This window comes from Lathyrus oleraceus, chromosome 4 (assembly GCF_024323335.1).
Source record: "Lathyrus oleraceus cultivar Zhongwan6 chromosome 4, CAAS_Psat_ZW6_1.0, whole genome shotgun sequence".
NCBI lineage: Eukaryota > Viridiplantae > Streptophyta > Magnoliopsida > Fabales > Fabaceae > Lathyrus > Lathyrus oleraceus.
In genome coordinates this window covers 62,285,447-62,304,538 of record NC_066582.1, presented here as the reverse complement: position 1 = coordinate 62,304,538, position 19,092 = coordinate 62,285,447, and the positions used below count along the sequence as shown (strand labels likewise).

Sequence of the window (19,092 nt, the reverse complement as noted above, 5' to 3'; positions counted from 1 at the left end):
CATTAAATTTCACATTATCTAACAATATATGTTTAGCTCATACTGAGAAAAGGAAATGCAATAGATAGAGTCTAAGTTATTCATTCCTAAACAAGAAGACAAAAATGATAAACCTAAAATAACTCTTCAACCCCTTGCATCCCGTCAACAACAAGAGACCTCATATGACACTTCAATATTGTATTCTTTCAAAACTACAAGGCCAAGAGATGGACTTGGACTCTAGTTCTTCCTTCTTTGTTCTCACACATTTTTCTCTCTATTTTTCGAACCCATTTATCCATTTCAATGTATATTCATTCCTAAAAGGTACATCCAAATATATATATATATATATATATATATATATATATATATATATATATATATATATATATATATATATATATATATATATATATATATATATATATATATATATATATATATATTTGCAATTGTCCATTAACTTTATTTCAAGAAATAAAATATATCATCCCTAGTCTATCCTTCAAGAAATTCCTACAAATCTGTTTTAACGTATAAGTCATAATCATACCCAACTTCTTCTTTCCTGACAATGCTCATTATATTTATTACTTATGCACACTAAAAACAATTATAAACTAAAATATGAATGATCTAGTATGCTCATTACTAAACATGACAAATTACTTAAAACCAAATTAAATAAATCCTTAAAACTTAGAGATACAAGCGATTTATCAAATTATTTGGGCATTAAATAACTAACATAAATGAACTTATCACACCCTCAAATTAGATCTTTACTTTTCCTCAAGTGATGCAAAATAAAAGTTGGAAAGAACAAAATATAAACAACCAATACTATTATGAAGTCAACTAAACATTTCATGCAAACAATTTTTTCAAGTTTGTGGTTGAACTATTTAATTAGAATGAACTTAGGGTTTTGATTCTTTTTAAACATGTGATTTCTATTTGCACTTCTTATTTTCTTTTTGCTAAGTATTCCACCTTTTTATACGAAGGAATCTCACTTTTTAAATGAAGGAATATCACTTGTAATAATTTCAACCTATTACTCAAAGTAAAATACCCCGTGTTCCTCTAATTTTTGTGTATATAAACTTATTCAATATTTTCCCTTTTTTCTTATGATTTCCTCACCTTTAAAAAAAATTGGATAATACAATAGCCTTCTTTTCCTAACCTATTTAATATTATTTGCACAACTTAACCTAATCTTAGAATAAGATTGTTCTATAATCTAAAATAAATCAAAGTAGGTTAAATGTTGAAGACAACATATTGAGTTCAACTTTTAAAGAGAAAATTAAAACAAACAAATATGTAATATTATATAAAGAGAGAATTTCAACAAAGATTTAAGACAACACATTAAGTTCTCTATAGTATGAGAACAATTTTTATTATAATTAAAATTAAAAATATGTACTACATTCTTTGTGACTTATTCCACGGAAGGCAAATAGGTGTTTGTGTAGGCGACTTTGGTTCTGGAGTTCTACATGGTCCTGATTTGAATACATTCCAATTACAATAATCACAATTAGCTCTCACATTATCACCATCTATGTATATATCAAACCAATGTAATTCACCATTCCATACAAAGGAACAAAAGAATAATGTTTGAGCAACAATAAATGCAGGACGAAAGTTGAAACTAAAGCCTTCACCATGATGCAAAAGATGAGCTCCGAGATCATCGTCTTTAGATTTACAATGAAGAGTTAAGTCTAAATTGTCTTCTAAAGAGTTAACAATATTCACATGAACTCTAAAAAGATTTTTTTCAGTTGAGTTAACAACATTCAAATGAACACCAGGAACGTACTGCACCGATAATAGCATTAACATACACATCACCACAACTTTTTGGTTAAATGGAGACATTGTAACTTCATTTAATTTTTTTTTGGTGTGAAAGTAATTAATATAAGAAGGAACAAAGACCTATATTTATAGGATGTTTTAAGGAATGAAACACATAACTAAACAAAGAGAGAAGAAAATCGGTCAAGAATATTAAATTGCAATAAATTCTTTTAATAACACTCTTTGTTTTCTTGCTATTTAAAAAACAAAAACAAATCAAAATTCTTATTGAAAACAAAAATAAATAAAACAAATCAAAATTCTTATTGAAAACAAAAATTAGAAAGTCAAATGTACTTAATCTAATATACCGACAAATTACATTTGAAAATAAATTATATTTGATACAAACTAAATTAAATGTATTAACATTTTTATTTATAAAAATGAAGACCACATTCATTGCAAGAAATAAATTATGTATACAAAAAAGAAAGACATTTTTAACATTCACTTAATAATTATTATTTTTAACAGAAAAAATTATTGAATAAATAAGGGGGGAAATGAGAGTAAAAATTTAATCCATCAAATAATTAGCAAAAATAATATATGAACATGTCAAATATATCCTTGAAAAATATTCAAAAGCACAAATAGAAGTGAAATCCATACAGTGTCATAATAAAAAAAATTGCTAATTTATTTTTGTACATGTAATTATCTCTCTGGTATGTAAGATATTTTATTCAAGGGAACGAATAATGCATAAAGTAATCTTCATTTAATTAAAGATGTCATTAGATAATATTCACATTAAAAAAAATACACAAATGAACAACATTGAGTCACTTTCAAACCAAGGATTTTTCCAATTCATTTTGTTAGGATAATCGATATCAAGCATGATTCCATGCGACTCAACTTGAAAAGAGATGCAAATTTCAATCTTAGCTGAGAAAGCTCGCAAGAATGTTCCTAAATATTCTAAGAATATGCCATCACAAGTTGATATTTCGGGAATTCTTCGATCTCCATCAATGTTGCACTTAATCCAATTATGTATAGAAAAACACTAATTAACTTATAGAATTTTAGATATAGGGACGAGTCGGTATTTTATGTCAAGGCATTTAATAAATGTAAACTCATAAACTGAATAATACATGTACCCCAAGAAAAAAATAGATATCATATAGACCAATTATTTAACATGGAAAATGTCTATATCAAAGTCAATTTTAACATTTTGAAACTTGACATTATTTCTTATGTGCTAAGTTTTCAAAAGAATTATTATGACAAGAGTCATAATCAGATCATGAATCTAAGAGCTCCTAAATTCAATGCACGTTTTAATAAGCTTTCATAATTAGTTATATTAATGTTCATGCAAAATAATCATTTCATCCATGTCTAAAAAAGTAATGTGCTTTTGTATCTAAGAAATAGCACCTTGAACCATAATATTATGCATCAACTTTCGAGTCACTAATGAATTAGAAGGAGTTATGTAGGGATACCAAATATTTTTTCTCCAAGAAAGCTCAATGGGATCCCCTCTTGAAACTGTTGTAAGCATCTTTAAAAGATAAGTCCCATTTGATCATGACCAAATCTATAACTCCATCAAGTAGGACATGCGATCAAGTGGAAGTTCCTTTAAAAAATTGAGCACTTGATTCTAATAACCTAAGCACCGACTGGCGTTAGATATGATGAGACAACTCCCCACATTGCATGACATGTTAGGCGCGGGTGATTTGAAATTTTGTCATATATAAACCCTACCGCGCACCAATTGCAGGTATTATCTCATTCTCACCGTTAAGCTAAATCTTTTTTACTTTAGTTACTTATGCATTGGTATGCTAACCTTGCAGATACACCCTCTCCGTCGTACTTGAATCTCTCACCATTGCACCTGAAACTCTCATACTTTTATTGGACATGTGACTCCATACATAAGACGAGGTTCAATTGTGATAGTTAAAAATACGTTTATTTAAAATAAAATCATTTTTGTAATCAGAGTTTGAAAATATTTTTAAACAAATGATTGAATAAGTAGCGGAAAAGACAATAAAGTAAATAGACCAGGGATAGAAAAATGCACTAGAGATTTAAATAGGTTCGGCCATAATTAACCTACTCATGTCCCCAAGAATTATTCTTGAAAGTATTAAATAAACTTGAGATCATTTAGAAGGATATGCCCACGAGCCTCCTTGTACAGGGAAATGGATTTTTATGGCTAACTTTCAACCAAACAGTGGACAAGGCTTAGAGTGGTTATCCTCCAAACCAAAGAGATATTTTCCATGGGTTGATCTTGAACCAAGATGGAGTTTTGAGTTATATATCCTCTAAACTGAACCTAAGTTTTAAATAATATGACCACGAACCAAGGTGAGACTTGATACTAGCTAATCTCAAACCTACTGAAATTTTAACCAGGCTGGTTTTAAACCGATAGAGCTTTTAACATGGTTGATTCAGGAATTGTTGTGGAGATTTTAACGGTTATTCTTAACAATCTAAAAGAGAGGCTTTTATTCAAGGTGAAACTCTAGAACACAACAAGACTTCCTAAGACAATCACCAGACCATCAAGTTAGAAACAATATTTTAAAGACTGTATTGAATTTGCCAAAGATAGTCAGGAATATCAAAAACATGCAGGTATTTGACATGTTCCTCCAGGTGAGTTGCATTTGATTGTAAAGCTTTGGCTATTTAGAGGTTGGGCTTTATATTTTATTGGTGAAATCCAACCTACATCATCAAAGGATCATATGTACATTTTTGTTGGTATATATTGTTGTTATATATCCTCTAAACTGAACCTAAGTTTTAAACAATATGACCACGAACCAAGGTGAGACTTGATACTAACTACTCTCAAACCTACTGGAATTTTAACCAGGCTGGTCTTAAACCGATAGAGCTTTTAACATGGTTGAGCTCAGGAATTGTTGTGGAGATTCTAACGGTTATTCTTAACAATCTAAAAGAGAGGCTTTTATTCAAGGTGAAACTCTAGAACACAACGAGACTTCCTAAGACAATCACCAGACCATCAAGTTAGAAATAATATTTTAAAGACTGTATTGAATTTGCCAAAAATAGTCAGGAATATCAAAAACATGTAGGTATTTGATATGTTCCTCCAGGTAAGTTGCATTTGATTGTAAAGCTTTGGCCATTTAGAGGTTGGGCTTTATATTTTATTGGTGAAATCCAACCTACATCATCAAAGGATCATATGTACATTTTTGTTGGTATATATTATTTTATCAAGTGGATAGAGGTTGTTCTTTTGATAAATGTTGATCAGGAAGCAATAATTAATTTTATTCAAAATCACATCATCTACATATTTGGAATTCCTTAAACTTTAACCACTAATCAAGGCATAGTTTTTACTAGTCGAAAGATGGTTGAGTTTTCTTCAAATTCAGGAATCAAACTTTTAACATCTACTCCTTATTATGCTCAGGAAAATGGCCAAGTCAAGGAAGCTAGTAAAGTTATAATTGGCTTAATTAAAAAGCATGTGGGACAAAAGCCAAGAAATTGACATAAGACTTTAGACCAAGTATTATGGGTTTGTCGAAATTCCCTTAAATAGGCAACTAATTCTACTTCATTTTGACTAACATTTGGTCATGACGCAATCTTGCTTGTCGAAATTTACTTACAATCAACTTGAATTCAAAGGCAAGTTGAAATCCCTTCTGGACATTATTAGAGTATCATATTAGATAAGTTAGTTGATTTAGATGAATAAAGGTTAGCTGCTTTACACGTTCTTAAAATACAAAAATAACAAATAACTAAGGCCTACAATAAGAAAGTTAAGTTGAAACCCTTAATAGTTGTTTTCAAATATAAGACTTGAAATATAGGACTTTAGGTAAATGGTCACCAAATTGGGAAGATCCATTTTGAATTAGCCAGTTTTTTTCAAATAATGCATATGAAGTTGAAGAGTTAACTCCTTGAGGTTAAATTCTGAGAATAAATGGCAAGTAATTAAATAAGTACAAGTTTGTGTTATAGGAAATTTGAACAATGGAAGAATAATATATAAGCAATGAATGTGTAAAAATGGCATTAAAATCAAAAAGTGCCAAAATGGCCCATTGTCATTAATACAATTTATACACCCTGAAATTCTCAAAGTCGAGTTATAAGTCACTAAGCCCGGGAGGTGAAAGTCGGGTGTGTTGGGTACTTGAAAAGATAACTGAGTTGCTACTTATGAAACAAATAAGAGCCCGGGTCATAGAGTTCTCGGAGGCACGTTTCCGGATAATGAGTACAAATTGGTGTAACGACTATATGGCAAATACATTCCAGATTTTGATATACCTGTGATGGCTTACTCAGATAGGATGCACTGATCTCAGATTCTATAAGGGATAACCAAAGGTCATTCACCGGTTATGAATTTATGATTTATCTATTATAGTATTCTTCCATAAATCATGGAATGTTATGACATTCATCAATAATGAGAGAATGTAATTGTTATTCTACTAGTGACCATCAAACCGTACTTATCTTCATAAAAATTAATTGGGCAAGTCTCTTAGAATCTTATGAGAGAGAGAGAGAGAGAAGAAGAACAGTATAAGTAGGGGAGCCTGGATACCAATTAGAGGCAGTTGATCGATGAATAACACAAAAAAGAGGAAAACACTTGAAAAACTTGGACTACCAACAATGATGGCCATGGTTCCTTCCTAACATACCTCCCTCCAGACAGGACGATTGTGATCCCATCTGACCGACTTCAGGGGGATTTATCCAAATGATGTTTATCATGAACATTTTGCGCCCACCATGGGGCTTCGGTAAAAATTTCCCGGGCCACACAACCATACCTAGACAATAACCCTCTGAAAACTGACTTTCGATGGAAATATATTTTCTTAGTGGTCATCGTCATAATATTTTACACTAGTATAAATAGGGATTCTAGTGTTAGGATTCAGGGGTGTTTATTTGAATTCATCATAAAATCTCACAAATACTCAAAGTATCAGCTTTAGAGAAAAGAGTTTCACTTAGATAATGTATGAATCCTAAAACACCATTTATTTTTCATTCCAGTTTTGATTTTTGTCCAGTTACGTTCATCTTTTCTTTAACTGCATTGTTACTTTACTTTTGTTTCACAAAATTATTCTTTCTATTACTGTCAAAATTAGGTTTTCACATCCTTCTACAACTATTTCAACCAAATCGAAATCATTTTCATTTCTACCAAAACTATAAATCGGAGTCTTTAGCACTAGTCCTAGGATTCTCTAGTTGATCCAAATTTCACAGAGACTAGTGATTGTTTACCAAATTTCACAGTAAACACACCCCTAACCTAAAACCTAAATTTTTTTTGTTTCATGTTTCTATTTAATTTTTTGTTGTTATGTGTTTCTCTGTATCTTTATCTTTTTCTCTCAACGATATTTACTTTTTCTATTTTATTTCCTTTATATTTTTTATCGATGAGAAAGGGGGAGAAGAGTATATATGATTTTGATATACTTATCTTCCCTTCTAATTCCAAATATCTAAATCTGACATTTCTTTTTGACATTTGAATCTGATAATTCTGAATGATCTAGGAACTTTTAAAAAGTTCACCAATGTTACTAAGATTTTTAGTTAACCATGCTATCCTAAATTTACTTCCAGAAAGAAGAAACGTATATATGACTTTCTAACCAAGCTCTGAGACAACCCAGATTCTGATAAGGAATCAAGAATTTCTAACCAGGCTATTATGCTTTATCTAGCTATGATTAAACCAAGATTAAAAGTTTAACCAGACTCTGATACAAGACATACAAGTCAGATTCTTGGTAATACAAGCCAGATTCTAATGCAAGGAATCAAGAAATTTGAATCAGAATCTTGTATACAGAAATTCTTACTTTCATGCTGATTAAAGTGTTTTATGTATTAAAATTACTTTGAGTCTTCAACTTAGGGGGGGCTTACAAATCTCACTCTAAAGGTTTAAGTTGAGAAATATTATTAATAGTATAAAAATCAGTGGGAGATTACAAACCTCACTCTGATATGCTTTTATGTGATTTGTTGGTTCTATGTGTTGACATCAATTTTGGTAAAACCTAGAGTGTTCACAAGTTGTCACATATGTTGTCTTGACATAAGATAACAAGATTCTGCAGGGTGTTTAAAATATGGATGTGCAGGATTTTGCTTAGATGTCAGACCCGATGTCAAGACATCTGTATACAGAACATTCAGTCTGAATGCTATGTATTGTGTGATTGCGCTTTTTATGCTAATCTATGTGTGATTGATGAGATGATTGAACGTGTCATTCAATCAGTATTTAAAACCAGATTGACTTATTTTCCAACAAGATATAATCAGCTGTCATAAGAAGATACGAATGGAAAATAGTTTTAGGGTTTTATGATTTCCAAGCCCAGCCAAACACTTCTATATAAAGGGCATGGAAAACCTAGTTTTAACACATAAGAAATAATGAACGAAATAGTGAGAGAGAATAAGGGTTTTAGTCTTGTGTGGTCGTGTGTATTGTGAGCCATTCATTCATCCATAGATGATTGAATTGGACTGACTTTTGAGTTGTAATTTGTCCACTCTAATCTTTAAAGCATGAGTATGTGTTTACTTGGTTGAAGCTTTTAAGCAAGATCAAGTATGTGTTCTTGAAGAGTGTCTTCTTTTATTGTAATATTTGTTTTACATCACTTCTGTGATTGAGGGGGAGTGAGTAGGATCTCATATCTAAGAGTTCTTAGATAGAAGTCACACGGGTAGAGATTAGGTGAAAAGACTGTAACTTGAAGTTGTTTACTGAGAGTCTTTGAACTAATTCTGTTTAGTGGGTTTCCTTCCTGGCTTGGTAGCCCCCAGACGTAGGTGAGTTTGCACCGAACTGGGTTAACAATTGCTTGTGTCACTTGTATTACTGTTTTTTATCTTTTATCCTGTTTATATTGTTCAGATATTAATATCGTGACATTACCTTCGACATCTCATATCTGATACCAGAATTTCAATTGGTATCAGAGCAGGCATCCTGCTCTGGTTCTGGGTGAGATCTAGGGACGTTACTTTCTGTTACTATGGATAGAGACGGAGGATCTGTTCACAGACCACCAATTCTGGATGGATCTAACTATGACTACTGGAAACCTCGAATGGTAGCCTTTCTGAAATCTTTGGATAACAAGGCTTGGAAGGCTGTTCTAACAGGTTAGGAACATCCAGTTATTACTAAGGAAGGAGAAGTTATAACTGATAAGAAGGCTAAGGAACAATGGACCAAGAAGGAGGATGAACTAGCCCTTGGAAACTCTAAAGCATTGAATGCTATATTCAATGGGGTTGATAAGAACATCTTCAGACTGGTGAACAACTGTGAGGTGGCTAAAGATGCTTGGAATATTCTCAAAACCACTCATGAAGGCACCTGTAGAGTGAATATGTCTAGATTGCAGTTGCTCACTATCAAGTTTCAAAATTTGAGGATGAAAGAAGATGAAAATATTCATGACTTTCATATGAATATCCTTGAAATTGCTAATGCCTCAGGAGCCCTGGGTGAGAAGATGTCAGATGAAAAACTAGTGAGGAAAATACTCAGGTCACTTCCCAAGAGATTTGCCATGAAAGTGACAGCCATAGAAGAATCTCAAGACATTTGCAATATGAGAGTGGATGAGCTAATTGGATCCCTCCAAACATTTGAGTTGGGAATGTGTGATGGATCTGAAAAGAAAGTTAAAAGCATAGCCTTCACGTCAAACACTGAAGAGAAAGAGGAAGAAAGTGGTCAAGATACTGATGAAGATCTGGCAAATGATGTAGCATTACTGGGGAGACAATTCAACAAACTTCTGAAAAAGATGGATGTAAGGTCTAAGTCTAATGTCAAGAACATCTCATCTGACATCAGTAGGTCCAATGATGTTGGAAGAAGAATAGGATCTGATGAAAAGTCCAAACAAGGAAAAGGAGTTAAGTGCCATGAATATGATGGGTATGGACACATTAGAGCTGAATGTGGGACCTACCTCAAGAAACAGAAGAAGAGTCTTGCTGCTACTTGGTCTGATGAAAGTGAAACAGAAGGAGAGTCTGCAAATCTTGTAACTGCCTTGACTGGAAGATGGGGTTCTGATGAAGACTCAAGTGATGATGAAGTAATCTTTGATGAGTTAGCCACTACCTACAGAAAGTTGTGTCACATAAGTGAAGAAGTGTGTCAACAAGTGGAAATTCAGAATAAATTGATAACACAACTAAAGAATGAGAAGATAGAACACTTGGAAACCATCTCTAAGTTGAAGATTGAAGCAGTGTTCTTGAACTCCAAACTGGATAAGATGACAAAGTATGTCAGAATGCTAAACAATGGATCTGACACCTTAGATAAAATTCTCCAGACTGGAAAAATGGCAAGAGACAAGTCTGGCCTTGGGTTCAATGAATCCAAACCTGAGTGTAGTCACACCGGTAGCAAACCAAAGATGTCACATCATGTGTCACAACATCATAAGGAAAGACAACATAAAGGAAAACACCAAAGATGGAAGTCTGGCCTTGGGTTCAATGAATCCAAACCTGAGTGTAGTCACACTGGTAGCAAACCAAAGATATCACATCATGTGTCACAACATCATAAGGAAAAACAACATAAAGGAAAACACCAAAGATGAAGATGCCATTACTGTGGAAAATTTGGCCATATAAAACCATTCTACTTTAAGTTGTATGGTTATCCTAGTCCTTCTCATCATCAACCTAGACCCAAACACCACATCCCTGTCAACAGAAAATAATGGGTTCCTAAGACTGGTGCTACTAACCTGATAGCTCACACTTCCTTTAGAGTTTCAGCCAAAGAAGACTGGTATTTTGACAGTGGATGCTCCAGACACATGACTGGAAGCAAAAACCTGCTAATTGACCTTCATCCTCAGGCCACCAGCTATGTAACCTTTGGTGATGGAGCAAAGGGTGAACTCAAGGGGATTGGAAAGCTAAACTGCCCTGGAGTCCCTCACCTTGACAATGTGCTACTTGTTAAAGGACTGAGTGCAAACCTAATCAGCATCAGTTAACTATGTGACCAAGGTCTAAATGTAAACTTCACAAAAACTGAATGTCTGATTACTAATAAATAAAATGAAGTGATCATGAAAGGAGTCGGGTCAAAGGACAACTGCTATATGTGGAGTTCTCAAGAAACTGGTTATTCATCAATATGTACTCTGGCCAAAGAAGAAGAAATGAAGCTATGGCATCAAAAATTGGGCCATCTGCATCTTAAAGGAATGAAGAGGATTATATCTGTTGAAGTTGTCAGAGGAAACCCAAACTTAAAGGTTGATGAAGGAATATTTCTGGGCTACTCAACAAACAACAGAGCATTTAGAGTCTTTAATTCCAGAACAAGAGTAATGATGGAATCTATCAATGTTGTGGTTGATGATCAATAGACTGATGTCACAGACGATGTTGAGACATCTCTAAATGATGCCCCAGCTGATTTCCCAGACAAAAGTAATGAGAGTGAACTCACTCAAGCTGAACCTGAAGCTGACAAAATTAATAAGGGATCCTCTATCAGAATTCAAAAGGATCATCCTAAAGATCTCATTATAGGAGACCCAAATAAAGGGGTCACAACTAGATCAAGGGAAGTGATCTCACATGGCTGTTTTGTGTCCAAGATTGAGCCTAGGAATGTCAAGGAAGCCTTGACTGATGAATTCTGGATCAATGCCATGCAGGAAGAGTTAGGCCAATTCAAGAGAAATGAAGTATGGGAACTGGTTCCAAGACCAGAAGGAATAAATGTTATTGGAATAAAGTGGGTTTACAAAAATAAATCTGATGAACAAGGGGCGGTTACTAAAAATAAAGCAAGATTAGTAGCACAAGGATACACTCAAGTTGAAGGAGTTGACTTTGATGAAACATTTGCCCCTGTAGCTCGCCTTGAGTCCATTAGACTATTGCTTGGAGTGGCATGTATTCTGAAGTTTAAACTGTTCCAAATGGATGTAAAAAGTGCCTTCTTGAATGGTTACTTAAATGAGGAAGTGTATGTTGAACAACCTAAAGGGTTTACAGATCCAAATCTTCCAAAGCATGTGTATAAGTTGAGGAAATCCCTCTATGGTTTGAAACAAGCTTCTAGGGCTTGGTATGATAGACTCACAGTGTTTCTCACTGACAATGGATACAGGAAGAGAGGCATTAATAAGACCTTATTTGTTAAGAATGAAGGAGGAAAACACATGGTGGCTCAAATATATGTGGATGATATTGTGTTTGGTGGGATGTCAGATAAGATGGTCGAACATTTTGTTAAATAAATGCAGTCTGAATTTGAAATGAGCCTTGTTGGAGAGCTGACTTATTTTCTTGGGCTACAAGTCAAGAAGATGGAAGATTCTATCTTTCTATCTCAAAGCAAATATGCCAAAAACATTGTTAAGGAGATTGGCATGGATAATGCAAGTCATAAAAGGACACCTGCTCATACTCATCTGAAAGTCTCCAAAGATGAAAATGGTGTTAGTGTAGATCAAAGTCTCTACAGAAGCATGATAGGGAGTCTACTATATCTCACAGCAATTAGACCTGACATTGCTTTTGCTGTAGGTGTTTGTGGTAGATATCAAGCTGAACCAAAAGTCAGTCACATAAACCAAGTGAAAAGGATACTGAAATATGTCAATGGCACCAGTGACTATGGGATGTTGTACACTCATGGATCTGGATCTATGCTGACTGGATACTGTGATGCTGATTGGGCTGGAAGTGCTGATGATAGGAAAATCACATCAGGAGGATGCTTCTTCTTGGGGAACAAATTAATATCATGGTTCAGTAAGAAACAAAATTGTGTGTCTCTGTCCACTGCTGAAGCTGAATACATAGCAGCTGGAAGTAGTTGTTCTCAACTGGTTTGGATGAAACAGATGCTGACTGAATACAATGTCATGCAAGATGCCATGACATTGTATTGTGACAACCTGAGTGCTATAAATATTTCTAAGAATCCTATTCAGCACAGCAGGACAAAACATATTGATATCCGTCATCATTTTATTAGAGAACTAGTGGAAGATAAAATCATAGCCCTGGAGCATGTTGCTACTGAAATGCAGTTAGCTGATATATTTACAAAGCCTTTGGATGCTAATCAATTTGAATGTCTAAGAGGGAAATTAGAGATTTGTATCTATGAGAATTTGTAGCAATTAATTTGGAGTGGAAAAGGTAATAAAAATATTGTTTGCCCACTTAAAATAAAGTGCCCCATTTATGGTAAATCATCACCTAGAATTGGAACTTCCATCTATTGCCTTTTCACACACAACCTCTACTCAAACATTTCCACCTTCCTTCGACTTCATCAAACTTCTCTGCTAGGGTAACAGATACCTTTCCACAAGAACAACAAGATGTCACAACATTCAACACCATCTGGTTCTAAAACTATCAAACCTACTCACAAGGATAGAACGCCCTCTATGGACTTTCTTGATGAAGATATTTTGGATGTGATTCCCCTGTCTGTCATCCCAGGCGAAGCTTCTGGCTCATCCGCCTCGGCATGCCCTACTCAAGGTAACAGTTCTAATATCCCTTCCAGCACTACTCATACTCCTAGTTCTAAAGACGACATGCATCACACTGGTCGTGTCATAAGAAACCTTGTCACGAGAATCCTCAATGAAGGACACTCTGTAAAGGGAGTTTCTACTCCTCTATCAAGAAGGGACCCCTCTCCTGAGGTTGGACCTCACAATGAGAAGGATGATGATTCATCTAGGTCTGAAAAAGATATAGTTGCCGAAGGATTGTGCTCTTTAGGGAAAACTTTGTCTAGTAAGAAATCAGTGGCATCACCTACTACCAATGCTTCACAGTCTAAGAAGCATGATTCTACAAAGAAGGTGATTGACCTAGAAGTTGATAGTTCGGATGATCAAGATGATAGCTTGCTTCATCATTTGAAGCCTAATGTAGCTAAAAGGATGAAGACTAGAAAGGGTAGGTTTGTGGCTGAAATAATGTCAGCCAAAACTGCGAAGAAGGCTACTGGTGTAGGCCCCTCAAAGTCTTGGAGCAAGGTTGAGGTGAAGAAGAGGAAAGTGAGAGAAAGTTCTGACTCAGATGAAGATGTTGAAGAAGATGTCCCTGACATCTCCCCGACCAAGAGGACAACTGTTAGGAAGTCCCCTACAAAAGTTGCTACTGTACACTTGGACAATATTTCCTTTCATCTTGAAGATGGGGCAACAAAATAGAAGTTTGTAATCCAAAGAAGGGTGGCTGTGGAAAGAGAATTGGGCAAGGATGCTGTGGAGGTTAAAGAGGTCATGGACCTGATTAAAACTGCTGGATTAATGAAAACTGTTGCTGGGTTATCTCAGTGTTATGAAGGACTGGTTAAAGAATTTGTGGTCAACATTCCTGAGGACATAGATGATAAAAACAGCAAGGAGTTTTGTAAAGTGTTTGTAAGAGGGAAGTGTATCACTTTTTCTCCAACTGTGATTAACAAGTTTCTAGGAAGAGGAACAGAAGGTGCATATGAACTAGAAGCCACAGACAATGAGGTCTGTAGGGAAATAACTGTAAGACAGGTCAAGGAGTGGCCTAGCAAGAAGCATCTCCCTGCTGGAAAGCTAACTGTGAAATATGCTATTTTGCACAAGATAGGGTCAGCAAATTGGGTACCAACCAATCACATATCTACAATCTCAAATGCCCTTGGAAGGTTCATCTTTGTTGTTGGAACCAAGCTGAAATTTGATTATGGTAAATTTATGTTTGAACAAATTGTCAAACATGCTTCTACAAATGCAGTGAAGCTGCCCATAGCTTTTCCCTCAATGATTTGTGGGATTATCATGAGCCAGCAACCTGGAATTTTGAGCATAAATGGTCTTCCTAGTAAAAGAAAACCTCCTCTATCAGTTCATTACAAATTGTTTGAAGGCAGTCATGTCGAGGACATTGTCATGACATCTGCTGTGAAGAAGACAGTCTCAAAAGGTGGTCTGATTGTTGAACTAAAGGAAACTTGTAAAGAATTGGATATAGGGATAAGGGTAGCTAAAGCCAGGAAAGAAGCTTTGGAGGCTCTAATTGCAAGCTTGGAGCAAGCTGATAGAGATAATGTTGGACAAGCCAAGGAAACAGAAGCCCAAACCTCTAGTGAGAGGTCTGAATCTAAAGATGAATCGAGTGGCAGTTTTGGTTCTGAGGTTGATGAAGATGTAAGCTCCTCTGACTAGTTTTGTTGAAGTTGTCCCCCACTTTTCTGATGATGTGCTGTGATGGATGTTCTGGTGGTTCTTTTGGCAGTCATGTTCTGATGCCTTGATGTATTTTTGGGTTCTTTTTGGTTTCTCTGAATTTTTATCTCAGCTTGTAAAGCTGTGTATGTTTGTCGATCTGTAACACCTATCAATCTACTTTGACATTCTGTGTGACATTCTGTTTGACTAATAGACATTTATTTTGTCTCGTTGGTATCTTTGGTCTCTTTTCGCTAAAAAGGGGGAGAAGTAGCTAATGTAGTTGTAGCTAAAGTAGTTATACTATAAACAGATGACAGAAGAGGATGTATATTGGAGATAATTTGTTTAGTACAGGTGATGTTGAAGGTGATGTCAGATGGGGAGGTGTATGTTACAGGTAATGTTGAAGGTGATGTCTGTGTTGAGCAGACTGAGGGGGAGGAGGAGCACAAGCGCATGTGTGTTTAATATGTGTTTACTAGTTGCTATTTTAGCTAGTAATGTGTGTTTTATAACGTTTGCTGCTAAATTGATGATGTGATTATTCTCTTGTGAAACAAATGGTCTGATGTATGTTTTAGCCAAAATTTGCCAAAGGGGAGTTTGTTGGTTCTATGTGTTGGCATCAATTTTGGTAAAACCTAGAGTGTTCACAAGTTGTCACATGTGTTGTCTTGACATAAGATAACAGGATTCTACAGGGTGTTTAAAATATGGATGTGCAGGATTTTGCTGAGATGTCAGACCCGATGTCAAGACATCTGTATACAGAACATTCAGTCTGAATGTTATGTATTGTGTGATTGTGCTTTTTATGCTAATCTATGTGTGATTGATGAGATGATTGAATGTGCCATTCAATCAGTATTTAAAACCAGATTGACTTATTTTCCAACAAGATATAATCAGTTGTCATAAGAAGATACGAATGGAAAATAGTTTTAGGGTTTTATGATGTCCAAGCCCAGCCAAACACTTCTATATAAAGGGAATGGAAAACCTGGTTTTAACACACAAGAAATAACGAACGAAATAGTGAGAGAGAATAAGGGTTTTAGTCTTGTGTGGTCGTGTGTATTGTGAGCCATTCATTCATCCATAGATGATTGAATTGGACTGACTTTTGAGTTGTAATTTGTCCACTCTAAGCTTTGAAGCGTGAGTGTGTGTTTACTTGGTTGAAGCTTTTAAACAAGATCAAGTATGTGTTCTTGAAGAGTGTCTTCTTTTATTGTAATATTTGTTTTACATCACTGTTGTGATTGAGGGGGAGTGAGTAGGATCTCATATCTAAGAGTTCTTAGATAGAAGTCACACGGGTAGAGATTAGGTGAAAAGACTGTAACTTGAAGTTGTTTACTGAGAGTCTTTGAACTAATTCTGTTTAGTGGATTTCCTTCCTGGCTTGGTAGCCCCCAGACGTAGGTGAGTTTGCACCGAACTGGGTTAACAATTGTTTGTGTCACTTGTATTACTGTTCTTTATCTTTTATCCTATTTATATTGTTCAGATATTAGTGTCGTGACATTACCTTCGACATCTCATATCTGATACCAGAATTTCATGATTAAACCAAGTTAAAATTGTTCATCAAAGTATATGGTTTTGTCATCATCTAAAAGGGGGGATTGTAGGACCAAGATTTGGTTCTGTATCTGGCCTTATATGTTGATGATAAAAATACATAGATTTATCAAGAAAAATTTGCACCCTAATGATTTTGTTAAGTGTGCAGATACTAGATACAATTTCTGACTTTGAAGAAGATACATGTGATGTCATCAGACTTTGAACCTAGTGCACTCTCACTCTGAGATATGTGTTCTACAAAGATAATCAAGCTCTGGTTTACTATGCTCAACGCTTTTGAACATCGCTCATCCAAATCTTTAGTTTATGACTCTGATAAAAGAAGCATTTGATGTTGTCAAGCTCTAGAGTCTTGCGCTCAATAACTCTGATGAACTGTGTGACCAGACTCTGAAGACCAAGTTCTGATGAACTGTATCAAGACTCTAAAGACCAAGATTATGAAGACTCTCTCATACAAAATTTGATTCTTATTTTATGCATGATCATCAACTCTATCTGAAACCCCTGATAATTGAAGATAAGATCAAAAAGTTTTACGTGAGATAATAGTACACAGTACAAGATCAATATTCTTTCCACCACACTGATTTTGTGGAAAAAAAATTGTACTATTATACCATTGTGTCTCCCATTTTCATAGACCGCTATGCAAGGATACAACTACATTTATGAATTCCATTTCTGCCCTCCAACGGATATTTTCATTGCTTATATAAAGGAGTCTTGGAAGAATGAAATAAGATGTTACACTACATAATAATAACTATAACATGAACAGTGCATACTGTGAATATTTTGATAGAAAGAAAAACAAAAATACAAGGAACTTTTCTTCATATACTTTCATAAAAAATACTTTTGTGTGTAAATATTTGTTATACGTTTGTGTAATCTACTTTCTTAGAAACAACTTTGTAACACACTTTGTTTGTCAACTTTTGAGTTGTATTTCCTTGAGAGACTAGGGTATAGTCAGAATTTTTCAAGAAGACATTGACGGTTAGTCTTTGTGGTTGTAATAAAGTTTGATTATAGTGTATTAAGTTCTTGTGATAAGGCGAAATCACCTTGGAGGGTGGATTTGAGGTAGCTTAGTTAACAGCTAACCAGGATTAAAATATTTGTGTTAATTATTTTCATTCTAAGTCATTTCCTTGTTGTTTTGGGTAACAAAAGATTTTCATTCCAAAATCGAATTCACCCCCCCCCCCCCTTCTTGTGTTTCTGTTACCTTCACTTTAAAGGATATACGAAGAATCATCACCGATTGGAAGCTTCGATTGTAGAAAGGCACATCACAAAAGAATTTGTTGTGTTTTCTTCAAACTATTTGTCATAAGCAAGGTCTATAGGAATTCTAAAGTTTCGTCATGCTTACAGATACGAAGGTAGATGTACTCAATGTTTAAATGTTATGTCAATTTCTCGGGATATAGTTCTTCAAACACATTTTTATATATTGAATAATTTTAATAAAGTTCAACCTTATGCATCTACTCATGAAAGACTTATCAGGGAAAAATATCCTCGAATGAGTGACAAGTGGTTGTTGAAAAAGCATAACAAGAATTTCATAAGTTGGTTTAATGAAAGAATTTCTAATGATGATAGTGTATCATAGACAATTAAATGGATGTTATACATGCCAAAAGTTAATGTAGTAACTTGGACTACATACGACATTTTTAATTTCTCCTTTTATACAAAATCAAAAGATGATTGTACAATGTAAATTAGTGGGGTTATGGGTGAGACCAAATTCATGTATTTATCTAGTTTGAAAGATAAGAATCCTATATTGGCATCTAGATCATACTTTGTGGTCATTTATGAGATTCGGGAGATTGATTTTTTTATCAAAGTGCCTTTATTCAGAAAATGTGCTTGCTGCATTTTTCAATGTTGAATTCTTCTTATACTTCAAATTGTGGGATCCATATATATGGTTTACTTATGCTAATTAAAATCTTATGGAGAATTTTCTCATGGAAGAATGAAGTACTTATAGGATTCTTGAACCACTTGAGGTTAATTTTAGAGAAAATGCACTCACTTCTTTTTACTTCAAACAATGGGATCCAAGGGTCTCACTACTACGTAAAAGCCATTTCACAACGGTTAGAAAAGGGATACCACCACACCTTACCAATCATTGTGAGGTAAGGGTGGTTTTATATATGATGCTTTCCACTACGATCGTGCGACCATGATTATAAGTTATGTAGCACGCTAACTACCACAACAACTACTTTAAAAACCGTTGTGATATTCTTTAAAGCATAACATTTAACAACGGTTGGTATAAACAACCGTTGTGATACATACATTGAGTTTATTATAAATTATGTGGAATTCTTAT

The 19,092-nt window shown here is 34.5% G+C and overlaps 1 protein-coding gene across 1 annotated transcript; it reads right to left on the bottom strand.

Moving 5' to 3' along the window:
• Positions 1–1,419: 1,419 nt before the first annotated feature.
• On the bottom strand, positions 1,420–1,881 carry LOC127136024 (S-protein homolog 4-like). Its single transcript, XM_051062631.1, has one exon. It carries the CDS (start codon positions 1,879–1,881, stop codon positions 1,420–1,422), a length of 462 nt encoding a protein of 153 aa, XP_050918588.1.
• Between the last annotated feature and the right edge of the window lie 17,211 nt (positions 1,882–19,092).

Excerpts from the sequence above, each read along its gene's own strand:
- LOC127136024 (XM_051062631.1), bottom strand. The coding sequence starts at position 1,881 with ATGTCTCCATTTAACCAAAAAGTTGTGGTGATGTGTATGTTAATGCTA.